Here is a 19218-nt window from a genome sequence, read left to right on the forward strand (position 1 = left end):
GTTTTATGTATATTGTATGTAAATTATTACCATACAATGGTAATAATACAATGGATGATCAAAAGTATCTTTGATGAAATGTATTGTCTAGTGCAGAATAAATGACATTTTAAGGAAATTGATGCTTTTAAGTGAAAATTCAAAATTTTAAGTAAAAATATTGCTGATCCAGAATTGTTTTAATTAGACCAACATATCATATACCTCTTTGAAATCCAGTTCAAAATGTCTAAGTTGTAAGCATTGCTCAAGCTTCTGTTGGTGTTTACACCAAAAGTCATCAAAAGCTGCTTCTGTTTCATCTAGTTGAGATAAAAGCCTTAAAAGAAAAAGACAAATAAAGAAGTTTTGTATCAAGCGTTCCCCAATTAAAGGTGGGGTAAGGGGAATGACAAATCCCAAGAAAGGGAAGGACACAAAACTGTTATCAAAAAAACTCACAGCATTGAAAAATGTATTAATTATCAAATGAAAATCTAATGTAATGGAAAGATTAGTGAGAAAGGTAGAGTGATGGGAGGAAGGTGGGTGTGTGGCAGGAAGACTGATAGCAGATTGCTAGAAAGCTGAGGGTTAGAGAGGCTTGAAATATACTTTTAGGAACATACAAAATAATGGATGTATTCAATTTGTGTGGGAAGGCATGAGGTTTCTAAAACTTACAGGATTCCTCTTGAACATTAGGTCAAATGCTAACTTGTTATCATTATCTTTACTTTGTTTTGCCAGATGGCTTATTTTTTTTCAAGGAACAATATAACTACAGCCCTGTATTTTGGCTGATACTCTCTCAGCAAAATAAATTTCATTCTTTTTCTGACAGAGATAACATAACTTGTTGGTGACACTTGTTTTCCATATTGGACCTTCACAAAAGTATTAAAATCTTACTATCAGAAATATAGTGAAAATATATATTAAAATACTAGATGCACCTCACCTTTCCACAGTAATTTGATTTTCTGTTTGATCTGGATTCAGTTTGCACTCTGGGTTTTCAAGGACCGGTTTTCGAATAGCGTGGAGAATATCATCACCTTGCCTTAAAGCTATTTTCAAACCTTCCTATAGAAAAATTGAATGGTGTATAGTTAGGCTGTTCCATGAGAATTCAACTTGGAAATGCCCTCCCAGGGTCTTGAAAATACCCAGAATGAGCTAAGGATGGGTAACCTGTGCTATGTGGCAAATTCACGCGTATGCTATCTTTTTTTTTTCTTTCCATAGTTGAGCAACAGTTTGATTTTACACTGATAGAAAGCCAGCTCTTGTGTATTATGCTGCTCAGAATACATGTGAAATCTAGATGAGATAAAAAGATTTAAAAATAAATAAAACAAATATAACCAAAAAATTACAAAACCTAATTGTGTGTGCATGTGTGCACAAACCCAAAAATCCTATTCGAACATTATAAGGCCAAAATTAGAGTTAAATAATCCATTATAGACAAAAATCATGTCACAGGAATTGCTTTGCCATATTTATAATCTGCACTTCAGGATTTTATTTACTGTTTTAGCTAAATAAATATTTTCAAACTTTAGATCCATGGAAAATGTGAGCGATCATAAAATTTACTGGCACTGATTCAAAGGGAGGATATTACACAACATTCAAAGAAAAAATTTGCAAAGGAAAATAAAACTAAGCCCCAGTTAGTGGGGTAATTCAATAAAATCATGTTTTATCTAACAACAGCTCTAACCTACCTTCATTTTGTCTCTCCTTTCTGTATGTGTTGCAAGGAGGTAGCTGGTGGCCTGAGCATCATTTGGTAGCTCTTCTTCTGCAAGCTCATTCCCAAAGGTTTGAAGTGTTTGAGCTATCTGCTTAACCATTCGAGCAAAGCTCTCTATAGCCTTATGAATTACAAATACATGACACACATTGGATACGGAAGACATGTTTGTTTTAAATATAAATGTATGTCTACAGGTATAAATAAAATTATCTCTTGGCGGTCTCTGAATTTGGTTGTTTGTTTGCAGACATTGCATTACCCAACTAGGTAGCATCAATCATGCAAGTGAGAATGGATTTACTCTTTATTTATATACGGTAGCTTGCACTGCCAGTTTTGGTGAGACTGTCATTTTCTCCTTGATAGTTCCTAGACTCCATAGTTCTATCTCAAGCTATATATATTCTATTAATAATTATCTCCACCATTAACTCCTTAACAACTTATCTTTAAACTTTTAAAGTATACTTATGATATGAAACATTATTTTTAAAATGTTTTAGCTACATCTTTGCACATTCACGCAAAGGAAGTAAGCCACAATACCCCCCCCCCCAAAAAAAAGATACAAGGAATGGAAATATAGCTAAATGTACTAAACCAACCCCTCTGTATCTGTTTATCTTTAAAAATTAGATGTGCATCTACATGACCATATACTACTTCATACACCCCTCATCTCATACTTCTTCAGGGTTTCTGTCCAACCACAACATTCTCATCTATTCCTTCTTCTTCCATGTAATTTGTTCAGCAACTGAATCATTCCACCTCTGATTAAACCACCTCCATGTACTTCTTTTACATAGGACAGTGCTTCTCAACCTTTTCTTCACCATGGACTCCCTTTAAATACCTTTTGTATTCTGGCTATAGACCCCCAAAACTTAACTCAGGATTTGAATCAAAACATTTCTTCAAGCCTTCATGGATCCCCTATGATGACATTACTACCCCACCCCACCACTCCCCGTGTTCCAAGGGCCAAAGATTTGGAACCACTGATATAGATCACTTTTGATTTTTGTACAGAGTTCACATTCATTCAACCCCCTATCTCTTCTCATTACACCACACACAATTAAGAAGCCTATCTGCACTTCCTTCAACTTATGTTTCTTCTGATATACTTAAATATAAATTCTATTGGCCATTTTCATGTCATTTGATAAACATTTACTTCAATATTTCCAGCATATTTCTTTCACTTGCCACTTTGATAATATTTTGTCTAGCAGTCCTCGCTTCAGTTTCATCTCAAGCTATTTCATTATATATATTTATAATTCCATTCATTATGCTGGAAGCATCTTGCTTAGCTCTTCAAAAGATGTTTTTTTTAAAAAATTCCAGCAAAATCTCTTGGAATTTCTCTGCCTCTTTAAATCTTACTGGTTTTCTTCTTTTTAACTACATTCCTTGCAGCTATCTTTTTATCTACTATAGGTAATATTTCTACCAAACATCCTTTCAAACACTTCTCCACGTACTCTGCAATTTAATTATTTTTATTTCTTTGCAATCAAGCTACATTTCCTCTTTCCTTAGGTCTCCTTTGCCTTCATTCTATTGGAAAAGCAACCTTTCTCCTAACACCTTTTCATACAGGGCTTACTCTTTCTTTCTCTTTCCACAGTTGTTGTATGTTCACTGTAGCTTTTTTCACTTTTTTCTTTTTCCACTATGATCATCCCGCCCCCCCGAGTTCTATTCCATTCTATATGGGACTACAGAATTCAGATAGTCATCAAATTATGACCAGTCACTTAGTGACTCTTCAAAGTTACAATGGACCATCCAAAAAGAACTTATGACCTGAATCTATGACGATTGCTCCTGTGGTCATGTGATCACATTTTGGGTATTTGCAACCAGCCTCTATTAAAGGCCATTTGCAGTGTTCTTGGTCACATGAATGCAATTTATAATAGGTTTTTTTTTTTTTTACTGCTGGAAATCAGTACTTCAGATTCCTAGCAAAAAATGTCATTGCAGACAATAGGTTTGGCTTAATCACTATGGTGTTTGCTTTATGACTGCTGCAAAAAAGTCATAAAATTGTTTCAGTCACATGGGTACATCTACTTAAGACCGACATGACATACCTTACAGTTGTAAATTGAGGATTACCTTAAAATATTGGTTTCTCTCACATTCAGAATCTTTAAAATCCTTGTACCTTTCATTAATTCTCTCAGTCTTTCATAATACAAAAAGCAAATCAGCCATGCTTTTAGATATATTTTATATATACTAAAGAGATTTATGAGGGTAGTTCTGAAAAAATAATCATGTATTTTCTCAAAAGTAATTTTAAAAACTCATTTTAATACAAATCATTATTCCTAATGTTTTTGAGATACAATCACTGATATTTCAGTTCGTATCTACTGTATTAACAGAGTATAAAAGAGAAAGAAGAGAAAAAAACTCACAGTGCGCTGTGTAAGCCACCTATTATGGCAGTAATCCAGGGAACCCCCAAGATCTTCAGTTAGTTGGGCTGTATCAATATAGTTATTTAGTTCTGTTAGTGAGCTCAGCATTATGATCTATAAGACAGAAATCACAGCATCAGGTGAATAAAATTAACATGATTTTTGAATTTTTGCTTTGGTAATTTTAGCAAATTTGTAGTCATGAAACTAAATAATAATATTCAATGAAACATGATTTATCAGATAAAGGAAAGTTTTACTCTCAGAACAGCATATAAAATATCTCCTTCAATCAAAGTGGTAATTTTAATAACTAGGAAAAGTTTGACATTTATAGGCCATATAAATAGCAGAAGTTTTTATTCTTATCTAATAGGGCTGGCAATGCTTTAGATTTGATTGAAAAGGGTTATTTGCAGGGGTGGGATTCTACCAGTTCGCACCTATTCGCTAGAACCAGTTGTTAACATTCTAAGCAGTTCAGAGAACCGGTTGTTAGAAGAAATTACTGGCCTAAACCTGTAAGGAAGGCAGGAAGGAAACATTCTGGTGTTGCTTACAGAAACTGACTCTCCGTTAACCCTTATTACATTCTTGGCAGGACTAGACTTCCTCTCTCAGGAACATCTCTGGAGTTTTTCCCCCCCTCCTTTACTGGTACTTTGCTTGTTTGGAGTGACCATTCAAAGTTACAATGGCACTGAAAAAAGTGACTTATGACCATTTTTCACACTTACGACTGTTGCAGCATCTCCACAGTCATGAGAGGCCAGGCGAGGAGATGCGTGCCTCGATGTGAGTGATATTGAGTTGGCCACACCCAGACAATAACATGACCACCAAGCCATGTCCACCCAGTCACATGACCACCAAGCCAGGCCCACCACCTAAGCCACACCCACAAAACCGGCTGTTAAAAATTTGAATCCCACCCCTGGTTATTTGGAGCATTAACAAGAGTAAAATTTTGTTTGGAAGTCTTTAAAGCAGCCACTTCGTTTCCTAGGCTCATGCGGCAAATTCAGAGGACAGGGATATAATCCTGGAAAAAGACAGGGCTGTTTTAAAGAACAGTAAGCAGATGCTCTTTTTGTGCTCCTAAACAATCAGATGGGCCTTTCTGAATGATCTATGAATCCTTATAATCCAATGTAATAGCATTTAAACTACTTTGAAGAACAGTTCTGAAAATCTCAGAAGTTTGTGCACAGATGTATATTATTTTGACTAATCCTAGAAAGTTCCTGTCTATAAGCATATAAGGCTTGTGTATAAGTTTGATTGACATTTCCCCACATTAATTGCTTTTTACCAAATAATTATATCAAATAAATATTAGCTGCACATGGTTTGACAATGTTTTGGAAGAAGTTTTTTTGACCTCATGTAAACACAGTATATCTCTATTATTCAAAGAGCAACTCATGGCAGCGTGAATATAGATAAACCTGTAGCTGCTTTAAAGAGTCCTTTAATTGATATTGAAATTAATATCAAACATTTTAGCCCTTTCAAAGCTTTCTAAAGACTGAGAAAGTTAATAATGAAAAGATTAAAAATTATTTTAAAATGATATAATTTGAAATATACAAAAAGCATGGGCAAATCAGGGGTTTTCTTTAAAGCCATCATTTTGTCTACAAAAAAATCTAATTTTTTTTGTCCATTTATTAGTGATGAAAAAAATGCCCATGCAGAAAGTGTAAGAAAAGTTATATTAAAGACATACTTTTTACTATTTCATTGTACTCATCACACTACAAATTATAAATGAAAATAAAAGATTAAACACTAACCGGCAGCTTTATTTTATAGTCATCTCCATGAAATCTAAAGGCAATGTCAAAGAGAGTTCTATGAAAGAATCCAGTTGGACGCAAAACTAGAACGAGTTGCAAATTTCCTGGAAATGATGTCTAAAATGGTGAAAGAGAATCATCATATTTAACATATTATTAAACAGAATCAACAAATCAGTTTACAAATTACATTTCACTTATTTTGTCTTAACTACAGATTAAACTGGATTATATTTTGAACTTCAAAAGATATAGGCAAACTAGGTTTTAATTTCTATGCAGTAATGGAAATGAAAGTAGTTATAAGTCTGTCAACACAGATATTATACCAAGTTATCATTTATAGATCTATAGTCTGAGGTAGGTTCTATAGCTGGTCATTTTTAATTAAGCTATTGCACCAAATCTTAATCTTTTCTAAAAGTATGATTTGATGTGCTGCCTAAATTGAGCTAGTATATTATTTAATTGATGATATATTTATACTGAACAAAAGAAACTTTGACTCTCTGAAATAACTTATAAAGAATAAGGTGATAGTGTACTTGAAAAATGCACAATTGTCTTTTTTTCTAGGCGTCATCTTTTACTTAAGAACGGCCATTTTATAGATAATAACACGTTGCTTCCCATGAGCTAAGCTATATATATAGTTCCATCCATCTCTGCCTTCAAAAGATTCTTAGCCTGAGAAACAATCACACATACTTTTTTCCTCAATGGAATTTTTAGTATAAGCAAAAAACATTTTAGGCACATTTAGATTTAAATAAACAAAAAAGCTTTATCTTCTTAATAAAACAGGTTAATCTTACAGAATCATCCCTACAGTTGGATCTTTTGGTTGTAATCAGAAAACAGAAATGCTTCATTATATTTTAGATAAGATATGCGGCGTTTGAGATATGTGTTCCTATGTTGGTTTTCTATGAGGAACTAAAAACAATAACAAAACCTGAATGGAAAAAATACAGTAGAAGAAAGTGATTTCGTGATTCATTCTAGACTAAAAAAACTCCATTAAATTGCAATTTTATTTAGGTTTTAATGAAACTTTATTTCATGCTTGCTGAACAAATCCAGATGTTCTGAGAAACAATGTATTGTCAATAGATTTCATGCAGAAGTTATTACATTTTAAACGGAGAGCTTCAGACTTTATTTTCTATTTCTATAAAGAATTTGGAGCTGCGAAAGAATTTCTAGAATATCAGTAAAAAATACATGTTATACTTCATTGACATGCTCTGGAACATGTCACATTGTCTACAAGCTAATAATGAACCGAAGGGTTCTGAAATGAATAAACTTTGCCATCTGGAAAGATATTGGTTCTGTTTTCTTCACAGCTAACTCATTCAGAGATGATCAAGCTATGTTTCCTCAAGTTGTTACCTCACCATAGCTAATCTTCCTCCTAAAGCTTTAGAAGCCAATGAACAATAGTTTATCTTTACTTAACATTGACAGATAATTCAAAACCAATTTTTAAAAATAGTTCCCAACCCACATGAGTCTTTAAAAAACCCAAAAGGCAAACAAATCATCAAGTTCACAAATGCCAACTTAAAACTGGGTTAAATCTGGAACACACCTGCTCTACAGAATCATCTGTAACGAAAAAGAAATAAAAAGTAAAAAGTGGAGGCCATTCTCCTGCTACCCTGCTAGGAAATACATTCCTGAAATAGGAGTATGACTAAACATCTTTCAGATACAGCACTAGTGTAGAGGACATAAAGGACATAAACACAGGCAGTGTCAGATCACAATGAAATATAAATATTTAGTGACAGGAACTATTCAGAAGCAAGCCTACCTGATTAGGTGGCATTGCTATTAAAATTAGCTGCAACTTCCCTAATCTTCCTTTTTCCAAGAGAGCCTTCTAGTCGATAAATATTTTTTTTTAACTTTTGGAAAATAAAAAGGGCCATAAAGCTGGAGAAGTTTGAGAAAATACAAAAATTAAAAACATGTATTTTTAAAAATTCAAAACTTTAGAAGTGGTACAAACTTGTTTATAAAATGGTAATCCAAATACATTTCATCTTGGGGAAAAAATCTGTATCAAATCATGGACATTTAAAAACAAGGTTAAAGGCAACAGATCAGGACTGTTTCCTTTTCTATATTTGTCACATACTTTAAAGACAGTAGTTATTATTGAATAATAATAATACAAACCCTTATTATAAGCTGCCCAGAGTTGTTCAAAACATTTATGTTTATGGTCTACAGATCAGAAATGTGTGACTGGTTCACTTCTCCTCCCATTTTTCCATACCCCTTCCTTTCTCCTTCTTCTGATTGAAATAATGATAAACGCTATGCCAGCTGAATCAGACAAACTATTATTGCCACACATCAAGAATTATTCAAAACCATGATTTAAATGACAATGGGTTGGTCCTTTGTGGTTTGTACTAATCATGATGTCCTTACCCCAGGTACCTCAAATGGCTGTGAGCATAGATTAAAATAGGGTAATTTGGTCACAAAGAATGATATTGAGCTAATAGGTAACTTTATTCTGGTCACATCCTAATTTCTACAGCATAAAATGGAATTAATAAGGGAAATTGTCCATTATGGTTATGGCTAAAAAGTGAAAAACTTATTCTGCATCAAAACAGGGATGAACAGTTATTAATCTGTGGTATAAAAACTGTTCATCTCTGCCAACCTGGAGGATGAGGCAAGCAGGTCAACGACAATCAATTAACTAATCTCCCAGGACAGCAACTATCTTGTTGGCTAAACTATCGCGAAGCTCATGTCAAGAAGACAGCTGATGAACCCAACTGCTTACGGGAAGAAATAATGTCTCAATAAATAGGCATCAGAATGTCATCAACTTTTTATCTGTCCCCTCTTTCCCCCATTAAAGGGTCATCACTTACTTCAAGTTGGAAAATGAAAATGTGGAATATACCTGAACTAGGTCAAACATTGCTAGACTTGGAAATGTTAATGTTAGTAACTTTAAAAAATCCTTGTGAGATTCTAATAAAAAAATAACTCTATAACTAACTCCAGTGTTCTTGTATCATAGAAATAATAAAAATCTTGAATTTAGAAAATGGGCAGCATTTTCTGAATATTATTCCTTAAATCTCCTTCAAATTTCTGAAAGCCCTGCCCTTATTATTGCCTTTAAACAGTGATGGGATTCATTAAATTTAACAACCGGTTCTAATGACTTCTTCCAACAACCAGTTCACCAAACTGCACAGAAACTTAACAATTGGTTCTCCTGAAATGGTGCAAACTGGCTGAATCCCACCACTGCCTTTAAGTAAACAATTACTACTTCTAGATTTAACATTTTTTTCTATATGTAATTATAATACAATTTCCCTTAAATGGAAAACTTAACTAAAATACTTTACTATAAAAATGATGTGGCTATTTAAAATGGAAAAAGATGCTTATTTCTAATCCACTGAGAGTCTAAAACTAAGGTGTTGCCTTGATAAAACAATCAGAGATTTTATTTTTCATTCTCATTTTCCAGAAATAACAAATCTAACCTTGTATAAATGCATATTGATTTAATATAGTATTTTTCAGTACTAATGAAGCTTCCTTCCAAACTAACCACAAACACATATACAAAGAAAAAAACAACACATGACTAGCACAGTACTAGGAGACTGTTTTTATTGTTTTTCCATTATAGAAATATAAATAAAGTATCAGTTTTAGTGGTAATTGAAGAATTGCTTATAAATTTTATTAATTTCTTTTTATATTCCTCATTATAAACAAAACATATATACAAGTTAGGGAACACAACAAGCATCTTAAAATGTTTTAAAGTTTCAATCCTGTATTAAGCAGTTTATCATGGACAGATGTTTGATTAAAAGCAAGACTCTGCAATGAACAAAAACACAATATCAGTAAAAGTTCAGTAATTTGTATGTACATTTACAATCAACAAAACCACAATATTTATATAGATATGATTAAAAATATTCATTGAATTTCTAAATATAATGCAGCAATTTCTACAAACTTCAAAATTTTTTAAAGCCACTTTTATATTACTGCAGATTATTTCTGCTTCTCAAATAAGCAACATTTATTTGAGAAGCAGATAATTTTATAATGTTTCTATATTAAAAAAAGCATAGATCCAGGCACTCTGGAATTCACATAGATTTGTCAAGGGAAAAAAGCATTAGCTGCACAGCAACTCACCGCAATTCGCATTATAGAGGCCCGCACTGATGTCCATTTATCTTGCCTGCGGTCTATGACAAGGATAAATCCAATTCCAGCATCTTGTGAACTGAGTTGGAAAGGGAGTAGAAAGAGGAAACAAAAAAGAACTCATTTACCAGATCTTACAGTAAGAATGACCTATTATACCAGCCCATTAAACTATGTGTGTTGATTAATAGATAGAATAAGATAGAATAATTCTCATTAAAACATAGTCAACAAACATTGCATGCAAGTTCAGCTACTCAAAACATTCATTACCATTCTTCCTGAAGACCAGGGATTTTATTAATCTGGTATGCTTCTTTATACACATATATCTCTTTTTAACTCATTGGCTGTGTTTCCTTGTACAACCCATCCTTTAAAGAACTATCAATAATGTCCACTCCTGAATAAGAACTATTTTTCCTTAAGTGTACTTTGTTGCTAATATGTAATTTTATATGGAGAGTATTGTAACTTTCATCTTATGAAATATAAGTTTCTAGGTTCTATATTCCTGATCTATCTAAGAAATCTGACATCGCTAGCCCCAATTTTTAAAGGATCACGAGAACAAAAATAGAAATTCCCAAAGAGGAAACTGAGCTAAGAAGGAAGACGCATGACAGCCTACAACTGAAAGACACTGAGAAGGAAAGAGCAAGATATTTCCTTCTTATGCTCTGTTCAGCTGCTTGTGCAAAGAAAGAGACATATTCTTGTTTTCTACTTGAAGATACAAACCCATCATGTAATGTGAAAAGTTGATTGCCAGCCATTTGCAATAGAAATGATAGGCAAGCATAAACCAAAATGACTTGAATGTCTAATTATTATGTATGCTGAGCAGACTGTGTATGAAAAAAGTTGCAATGTCTTTTCTTTATTGGAAAAAGAAACTATGCTACTAAAAAGGAATCTCAGTGATAGGAGAAATACCATTACTTAATTGAGGGATAGGGAATTTTTGCTCTTACCAAATCCTTCATAAACAAGTACAAAATTTCAAAATAATGTAGGAAAATGAAAAATATATTTAAATTTTTTTAAAGTTTCCATTCATATTAAGACTGTGACTCTCATGTCCAATCTGAACTGACTGAAATTGGCATCATGGATAGAAAGTAGCTCAATGGAACACACTTTAAAAGAAACATTACTAGATATAGGAATTGTGTCATTTAAAGATCGATATAGCTCTACATGTAACTTTCTGAACAACTAGATAGTTTAGCCTCCAGATAAAACTAAGAGTATTGCTAAAAAATATTACCTAAGTACTTCAGTACCACTCATGGCAATACGATGGCACTTTCACCAATTGCATGTCAATTATTGAACACTTTTCCCAGGCATTTGTTCTGGGAAAACCAGATCCCATCTCCTGAGTTCTGAGTATGTACATTATTTATCAAAATCTTTAGAAACTGCTTAAATCTGCTTTTTTTCTTGTTACTTTAAGTTATTAATTTAAAGGTCCAATGAATACAAAGTACTTCTTGTGAGCAAATATCTCCATGAAATTACTAAGAATAGGCATATCAGACTCAAAATATTAAAACACGCAACATCTTTGCTCTCACCTTGGTAGTACAATCTCCTAACTTGTTTCTCTTTGGAACTTATTGAGCTGATTCCCAGGTCTAATGGCATATTGAAAGTAATTTAGAGATGCAGAAGGAAATAAGGAATCACTCATACATTACATTCATTAGTTTGAGAAAAGAACCAGTTGCAATGTTTCTAGTATGAAGGATTGGATTCAAATAATGTTTAAATTATCTGTTTTTGAAAAAGAAATTTTATTTACTAATCAAAAATGACAAAATTTATTTTCTTCAGGGGTAGATTTCATGAAATTTTATGATATCTTTGTTTAGATTTAGATATATTTATGTAGTGTTTAATATTTGAAAGTGCAATATGTGTAGAATGTTTGTAATCCCTTTTGGTCAGGGTGGTTTGTTTGTTTTTAGTTTAGCTTGTTTCTGTTGTCTTTTGTTGATTTTGAAAAATTTATTTGTTTCTTCTTCTTTATTGTTCTGGTTAAAAAATTAAAGAAAACAAACTCCTACTTGTAGTTTCTTTCGAATAATAATATGCCTGTTGTGGTTAGCCGGCAGCAAGTGCGGATGGCTGAGGAGAGCGAGGACTCAGATGAAGGGCCAGGACCATTAGGGAGTTTGTGGGGGCTGGCAGCAGCGATGAGGAGGTTCCCGAGGAGCCTGTGCCAAGTGCGCTTGTGCTCAGGGCTGCTCATAGGAAAGAGCAGCTGCAGCAGCACGAGTGACTCGGGAGTAAGGCTGCAAGGTAATGGCCCCTCCTTCAAGAAGATAAAGCCAGCTGTGAATTGGACGTTCTTTGTAGGAAACAAAAACGTTTTGAAACTCCAGCCTCGTGGACATCACAGTATCTTAAGTTGGTATTTGTAGACTCTTGTGTTGTGAAATATTTCTTATCTGTTATTCTTGGCAGCCTCGCACAGTTTTGGCTGTTAAAGTTAACAAAGTTAATTAGTTTGCAACAGCCTTTTAACCAGGGATTCGTAAGAATCATTAAAAGGTTTTTGTTCCCTTTGGTTCGTGTTTGTTTTATTGGAAAAGGGTTTGGATCAGAACAATGCCCTATTTTATATTGACAATGTTCTATAATTGTCTATCCTCCATTAAACTTTCCTCTGCCCTATATTTCCTAGCCAAAAATGTTACAAGACTCTGCATTCTATGAATCAAAAATTTGGGGGGACTTTTCAGTAGATTGTATAGATTGTTCAACTGTAGCTGTGAACCTTACCTGGGAATATTAGTGAGGTATGTCAAAACACTTTGAAACTCCTTTTCTGGAATTTCACTAAATGTAGAGAATTCAGGAAAAGTGATGACAGGACAGCCATCTCTTCCTCGTCCTCCTAGAAAGAAAAGAATTTCATTCCCAAAATAAATCTTACCATGTTATTTAAAAAGACTAATATGAAACCAGGTGAATTGACTGTTACTGATTGTAGTGACAACCTCATCCAATGGGATCAAAATAAAAACCAGTGTTGTAAATACAAAATGGAGACAAAGACACAAGTTATATAAATGATTTTTTGCAAAATTAGAGTAGTTTTGCCTCACTGCCCAAAAACCTCACTTCAAAAGAGAAATGATGGATTCAATTTGAGTAAGATAGTAAATACTAAAATATACTGTCAAAGCACAATTCAGATCAGGCTGTATCAATCTGTCTTGAAACAGAGTGGAATATTGTATTATAAAGTAGGAGGACAATATGTGTCTCTCCAATATCAGTGTTTGCATATCTCTGGATTGCTACATTTTTTACTCCTGTATGGGATAGTAGAGAAATAAAAGATATAAAAAGTATTTTATCAATAAAGGAGAATATTTGTAGTGGTCACTGAGCTTGCTTGTTTTCTTGCAGATGTTTCATTACCCTAGCACTTTATCTTTAAAATATAAGAGGAATGAAAATCAAACAGAAATATTAGAGATGAAAAGAATATAAAAGGAATGAAAACTAAAAAGGAAGAATTTAAGCTGCAAGCATTTGCAGATGATCTGGTTTTCATCTTAGAAGACCCTTTAGAAACAGCATCAAAATTGATAGAAAAGATAGACATATAAAATTTATCATTTTAAATTCTTTTTATTACTGAGATCATTTTTAACTTGTTTTAGCAATGCAACAAACTTTAGTTAGCAGGGGCTCTGTGCTTCTCAGAGTAATGTGAGCTTGCAGCTGCTTCTTCCTTTTAACTGCTAGTGGGGTGTAACTTGATTGGGTGGGGGCTTGGCTGTGTTCTGATTGGGTGGGGTGTGTTCTCATTGGACACACCCCACCCAATCAGAACACAGCCAAGCCCCACCCAATCAAGTCACACCCCAGTAGCAGTTAAAGGAAGAAGCAGCTGCAAGCTCACATTACTCTGAGAAGCACAGAGCCGAAGACACAAGCCTGAAGATGATGAATGAGACTTCATCGAAACGTTGCCTAGATACCAATTTTACGTGGGAGAAAACCCGAATAACCAAAGATCCACATACAAAAACCCGCGAGAACCTCAGAAAACATATATATATGGCTTCGTGCTTGTGCGATCAAAGCGTGATTGGAGCTGCCGTCTCTCTATAAATTCTGGTGGGGAGGTTGGCTGTGTTGTCATTTCTTGATTAGTTGATGTTTGCAGATTGGCTGGCTTTTTTGTAAGAACATGTGTGGCTATGTGTCTATCAGCCGCCTGTGTTGTAACGACCTGGGTAATGGGCTGTGTGATGACCTTCTGAGTTCTATTGTTTTGACATCCTGGGTCTTGTGCTGTAATCTCCTGGGTTGTAATGACCTGGGTCATGGGCTGTGTGATGACCTTCTGAGTTCTATTGTTGTGACATCCTGGGTCTTGTGCTGTAATCTCCTGGGTTGTTGGCTGTGTTGTAAAGTTATATTTTCCTCCCCTAGCTTTTCTGGATGCTTTTATCCTACTTCTATACTTTTGATTTTTCCTGAAGGGGATCACAGAAAAGGAAGATTAAAAGCAGAAGGATATTTTATGAAAGGGCTCTGAAGGACTGCTTAAGAAAGACTTGGAGCTCAAAGTTTAATCTTATGGCAAAATACTCAGCTGTTAGATACTGTTGAAATCAAAGAGAGAGAAATCAATAGAAAGAAAAGAACCACCAAGTGCACTAGAGGAGAACATAACAAAGGAAGTACCAACTGAAAACTAAAAAAGAACTTTAAAAGGGAAGGGAAGAGAGAGAAAAAAATCTTCTGAAGATAAGACCAGGTGAGGATAGTTAGGCCTAAGAAAAGGCAAGTGGAGTTTCTTTCAACATTAAACTTCATAGGGACAAAGGAACAGCATTATCATCAAATTTGTAGTACCCTAGAACAGGGGTCCCCAACCGCCGGTCCGCGGACCGATACCGGTCCGTGGAACAACTCTTACCGGGCCGCTGGTTGCTGGGCGCCGCCATCTTTTTGGTAAAAAGTGCTTCCGGTGAGCTTTTCCGGGTAGAAAGCTCACCGGAAGCACTTTTCATCAAAAGATGGCGGCGCTCAATAGCTCCGGTGAGCTTTTCCGGGAGAAAGCCATTTCTACCCGAAAAGCTCACCGGAAGAGCTAGCGCCGCCATCTTTTTGACAAAAAGTGCTTCCGGTGAGGTCACCGGAAGCACTTTTTTACCAAAAAAAGATGGCGGCGCCCAGTTGATGCCGGTACCGGGCCACGGCGCCCAGCTGATGCCGGTACCGGGCCGCGGCGTCAAAAAGGTTGGGGATCCCTGCCCTAGAAAATAAATGGGATAAATATATCCATAATTAAAGGTGTGCAGAGTAAACAAACAATGGAAAGATGGAAAAAACACAGAGAAGGATATTATGGTCTGATGAGCACTGAAGGTGAATTATAACCACAGGAATCCAGCAAAACCAGGATGGGATGATGCAAGTGTCCAGTTCTTCTTGATCTCTCAGCAGCTTTCATGGTATCCTTCTGGACTGATTCCAGGGTTTGGGAACAGGAGGCACAGTGTTGCACTGATTCTGCTTTTTTCTTGGCCAATGCCACTCAGTATTGACAAGAAGGAAGAGGTCCAGCCCAAAACTCTGCTTTGTGAGAGGTGCCTCAGATTTCCATGCTCTTCCCATTCCTGTTCAACAGGATGTCTCTGGGTAAGATAGCATGGGTTGGGCATCATCAGTATATTGATGTTGTATGTGTCCACCTTCGAATCACTTTTTGACTTCTGGTGATTACCTGGACCAGTTGCTGCATTTTTCTTGGCAAGAAATAGATTGCCATTGTCAGATTCCTAGGGCTGAGAGAGACTGACCATCAGCTTGGCTCCATGCCTAAGGCAGGACTGGAACTTACGACCTCCTGGTTTCTAGCCTGATGACTTAATCATTAGACAAAACTGGCTCTCCATGCTGACTTTAACATTGGCATATTTTGACCCCTGGTTGTAAAATGATGCTGTTGTAGTTTTGGATCCATAAGGAAAAGAACAACTTTAACCCTCATAAGACAAAATTGTTATATATACATCTTACTTCTGGTCCCAAAGATTCTCCATCTAAATGAGGTGATAATTTGGGGCTCCTGGTGGACTCAAAAGCACTTTCCCTAACCAGGATGGTTGAAAATTGAATTTAAGTCCTGTTACATTCCTCATATATAGGATGCTCAGGTTGGGAAGGATGGCGTATAATAAAAGGACTTCAAAATGTCACTTAGTGAGGTTATAATCTTTAATTCCCACACCCAAGATAGCATCTAGAAGAATATTAATTTTTGTGAAAAATCATTGTAGAAATTTCATTGATTGGATTTCCACCCACTATTTCAGTCTTGATATTTTAATACATTTTATTAAAGGAATTAAACAAATAGGATGATTACTAGGAAAAGAGATGATCTTACATATACTTATTAGAAGAAAGTCCAGTAGAATTTTTCTAATTCTTACCTGAAAGATATGCAAACTTTTTTCTTAACTCATCTTCAATATCTTCAGCACAGAGGGGAACAATATCCTGATGCATGATTTCATCTAAAACCAAACATAACCCCAAAATCAATTCCATGGAAATTGGGATTGAGTAATTTTTGAACTTTTGAATAAAAGTTCATATTTACATCTTTCTTTACTAAAGTGCTTTATGATTTCACAACAGTGCTCAATATCAGGTTAAATCCTTTTATACAATCAAAGGTATATATAGTACTAAAGAGGGCAATGTTAAAATATAACTATTAACAACATACAGTAATGCCACCCACAGTATTGTAAGGAGTCTAATGCTCAGATTAGAATCAGAAGTTGGCAAGTGTTCTAAAATGAGATGTCATAAAGTCACATGTTGAAAGATGAATTCCATAAGCAAAATGATTATTCTTACACAAAACAATCTCCCACCCCACATCCATACTTACAAAGCAGAACACTCAGTCATTAAATATGTTTTAGTTAGCAAAGAGTCCTGCAATAAGGAAAAATGATAATTTATATACACTGGTGCTATTCAAGCACATTTATATGTACATGAAACTATCATGTTTTATCAATGCATTAGCTCAGAAAATCCACATAGATTAAGACACAGTGTTTCAGTTTACTACTCCTTCTAAATGCACATTTTGCTCATGTTTGAAAAAGATGTGGTCCAAATAGGTCTATACGTACAAAGTCCCAAGATTCTAGTGGTATCTCTTTTCACTTTAAATTTGCAACCATCAAGGTTGAAAGTTTCCTTCAACAACCAAGAAAGCAAAAGAAAAAAGGAAAAAAAGGTAAAATGTAGTTATGTACTCTCTCTCACACACACACTGTATGTGCCATTTAGGGCACACTCATTAAAGGCCTGTTATATTTATTATAAGTGTATGCTCTTATGGATGAATTCTTGATGCCAGAAAGTCCCTTAACTATTAATAATACAACCAAGGTACAAGAAAACGAAAATAAAAAGGAAGAAAGAAATCCCACAAGTTAGAATATGACAAATCTTATAATATGGAATATGCACAGAAATAATTCAGACATAAAACTAGCTTAAATAGATGAATATTCTAATATGAACTTATTTTACTTTAACATCTGAGTGAAAGATCACTCCAAGGAATTTGGACTTATTAGTGTCAGCTGTTCCTTTTAAAACTATTTAGAAGAGTTAGCTGGAAAAGTTGCTCTATTGCTTCTATTAACGGACAAAAATAAAATAGTAAGTCTGGAACACAGACCTAGAAAGAAAGAAAAAATCTTAAGATTGTATGTAGGAGTTTCTAAAAAAATATTTGCCCTATTATCCCTAACCATTTTTAAAGTGATTAAATAATTCAGGATAATTTATGGTGGACATTTTCTTTGCTTTTCCCAATTATTTACAGGTGGTTATCCTAATAACAACTTGATCTACTCATCTGTTCCTGTGAATTTGGGACACATAATCAGTGGTTTATGATACTTTACATTATCCTCTATTATGATTTTCATGCAGCATTTGTTCATTCATCCATCCATCCACTCATTCACTCCAGTCCTTCAATTTTTATAGCCACAAAACTCAAACAAGTGACCTTGGGTGGCTTACATTTCTAAAGTTATAAAACAATTACAACAATGGAAAAATATTAAAATAATAAAAACATACACAAAATAATATCAAATTATGGTCGAAGCATTTTAGCAACATAGCTAAATCTTGTTCTATTATTATCTGTGTACATTGGTTCTGGTGAGGGCAAGCCAATGTGTTCTGGTTTGATAGAGAATATATTTTTAAAATATTTTAAAAATGAAGATATTATAGATGGCATTTATGATAAATCCTTGTGTATTCAGTTAGTAGTAGTAGTAAGCTGTGCTGCTAAAGTATATCTATAGAGCTTACTCTATTTCCATTATTGATCACCTATTATGAAGGTAAATTTAAATGAAATTTTAAGTTAGCACCACCTATAAATTTATTTAAAAAAAACAAAACACTGAAAATGCATTGTAATTATTTTCATCATACTAAAGTTTAATTCTTAGCTCTGATTAAGGATGTTGGAAATCACAGCTTAGCAAATCTGACAAGTCATGTTGTACTCCCCGCATGAACTATAGACACTTATTTAAACAGAGAAACTACATAAAAACATTAAAAAGCAGAAGTAGTGTGTCATGAGTTTGTGGCATGACAAATCTACGAATTTAAGGGGGAGAATAAAAGTGATAGGGAAAGTCAGTATTACAATACATTTTTTTTGATGTAAGCAATATGTAAAACACAGCAGTGTTGAAACCAGATTTTCTGGTTTCACTTTCTTTCACTGGGTGTGGTATTTTACACTTGCTCTGGACATATTGCACGGGGAATGAAAGAAATATTAAAGAGACAGTAAGACAAGTACAGTACAGGAATACAAATCTTACATTTATGAACATGGGGGCTGATAAATGTAACACCAATTAACCAGTTTTATTACCTTAGATAAACTCATCAGTTAAGTGCTACTGAATCTATAAATAAA

The 19218-nt window shown here is 34.4% G+C and overlaps 1 protein-coding gene and 1 long non-coding RNA gene across 12 annotated transcripts in view; both read right to left on the reverse strand.

Annotated features, from left to right (window-relative positions):
- Positions 1-19218, reverse strand: part of MCF2L (MCF.2 cell line derived transforming sequence like) — a 232368-nt gene that overhangs the window by 158808 nt on the left and 54342 nt on the right. For all 11 annotated transcript variants that reach the window (XM_087967254.1, XM_087967255.1, XM_087967263.1 and 8 more), the window contains 8 exons: positions 16670-16753; positions 12990-13104; positions 10188-10278; positions 5979-6098; positions 4180-4296; positions 1713-1862; positions 941-1065; positions 205-319 (listed from right to left, as the gene is read on the reverse strand). In XM_087967254.1, the coding sequence (XP_087823380.1) occupies positions 205-319; positions 941-1065; positions 1713-1862; positions 4180-4296; positions 5979-6098; positions 10188-10278; positions 12990-13104; positions 16670-16753 (917 nt within the window). The remainder of the gene's footprint in view (positions 1-204; positions 320-940; positions 1066-1712; positions 1863-4179; positions 4297-5978; positions 6099-10187; positions 10279-12989; positions 13105-16669; positions 16754-19218) is intronic.
- LOC148130569 (uncharacterized) lies at positions 13835-14241 on the reverse strand. Its single transcript, XR_015749894.1, has 2 exons — positions 14122-14241; positions 13835-13946 (listed from the first exon to the last, which is right to left on the reverse strand). It is a non-coding gene; the product is annotated as an uncharacterized LOC148130569 (long non-coding RNA).

Source organism: Notechis scutatus, chromosome 5, assembly GCF_049901735.1.
Source record: "Notechis scutatus isolate UNSWTSFEM ecotype Mainland chromosome 5, rNotScu1.2, whole genome shotgun sequence".
In the NCBI taxonomy this organism is placed as follows: domain Eukaryota; kingdom Metazoa; phylum Chordata; class Lepidosauria; order Squamata; family Elapidae; genus Notechis; species Notechis scutatus.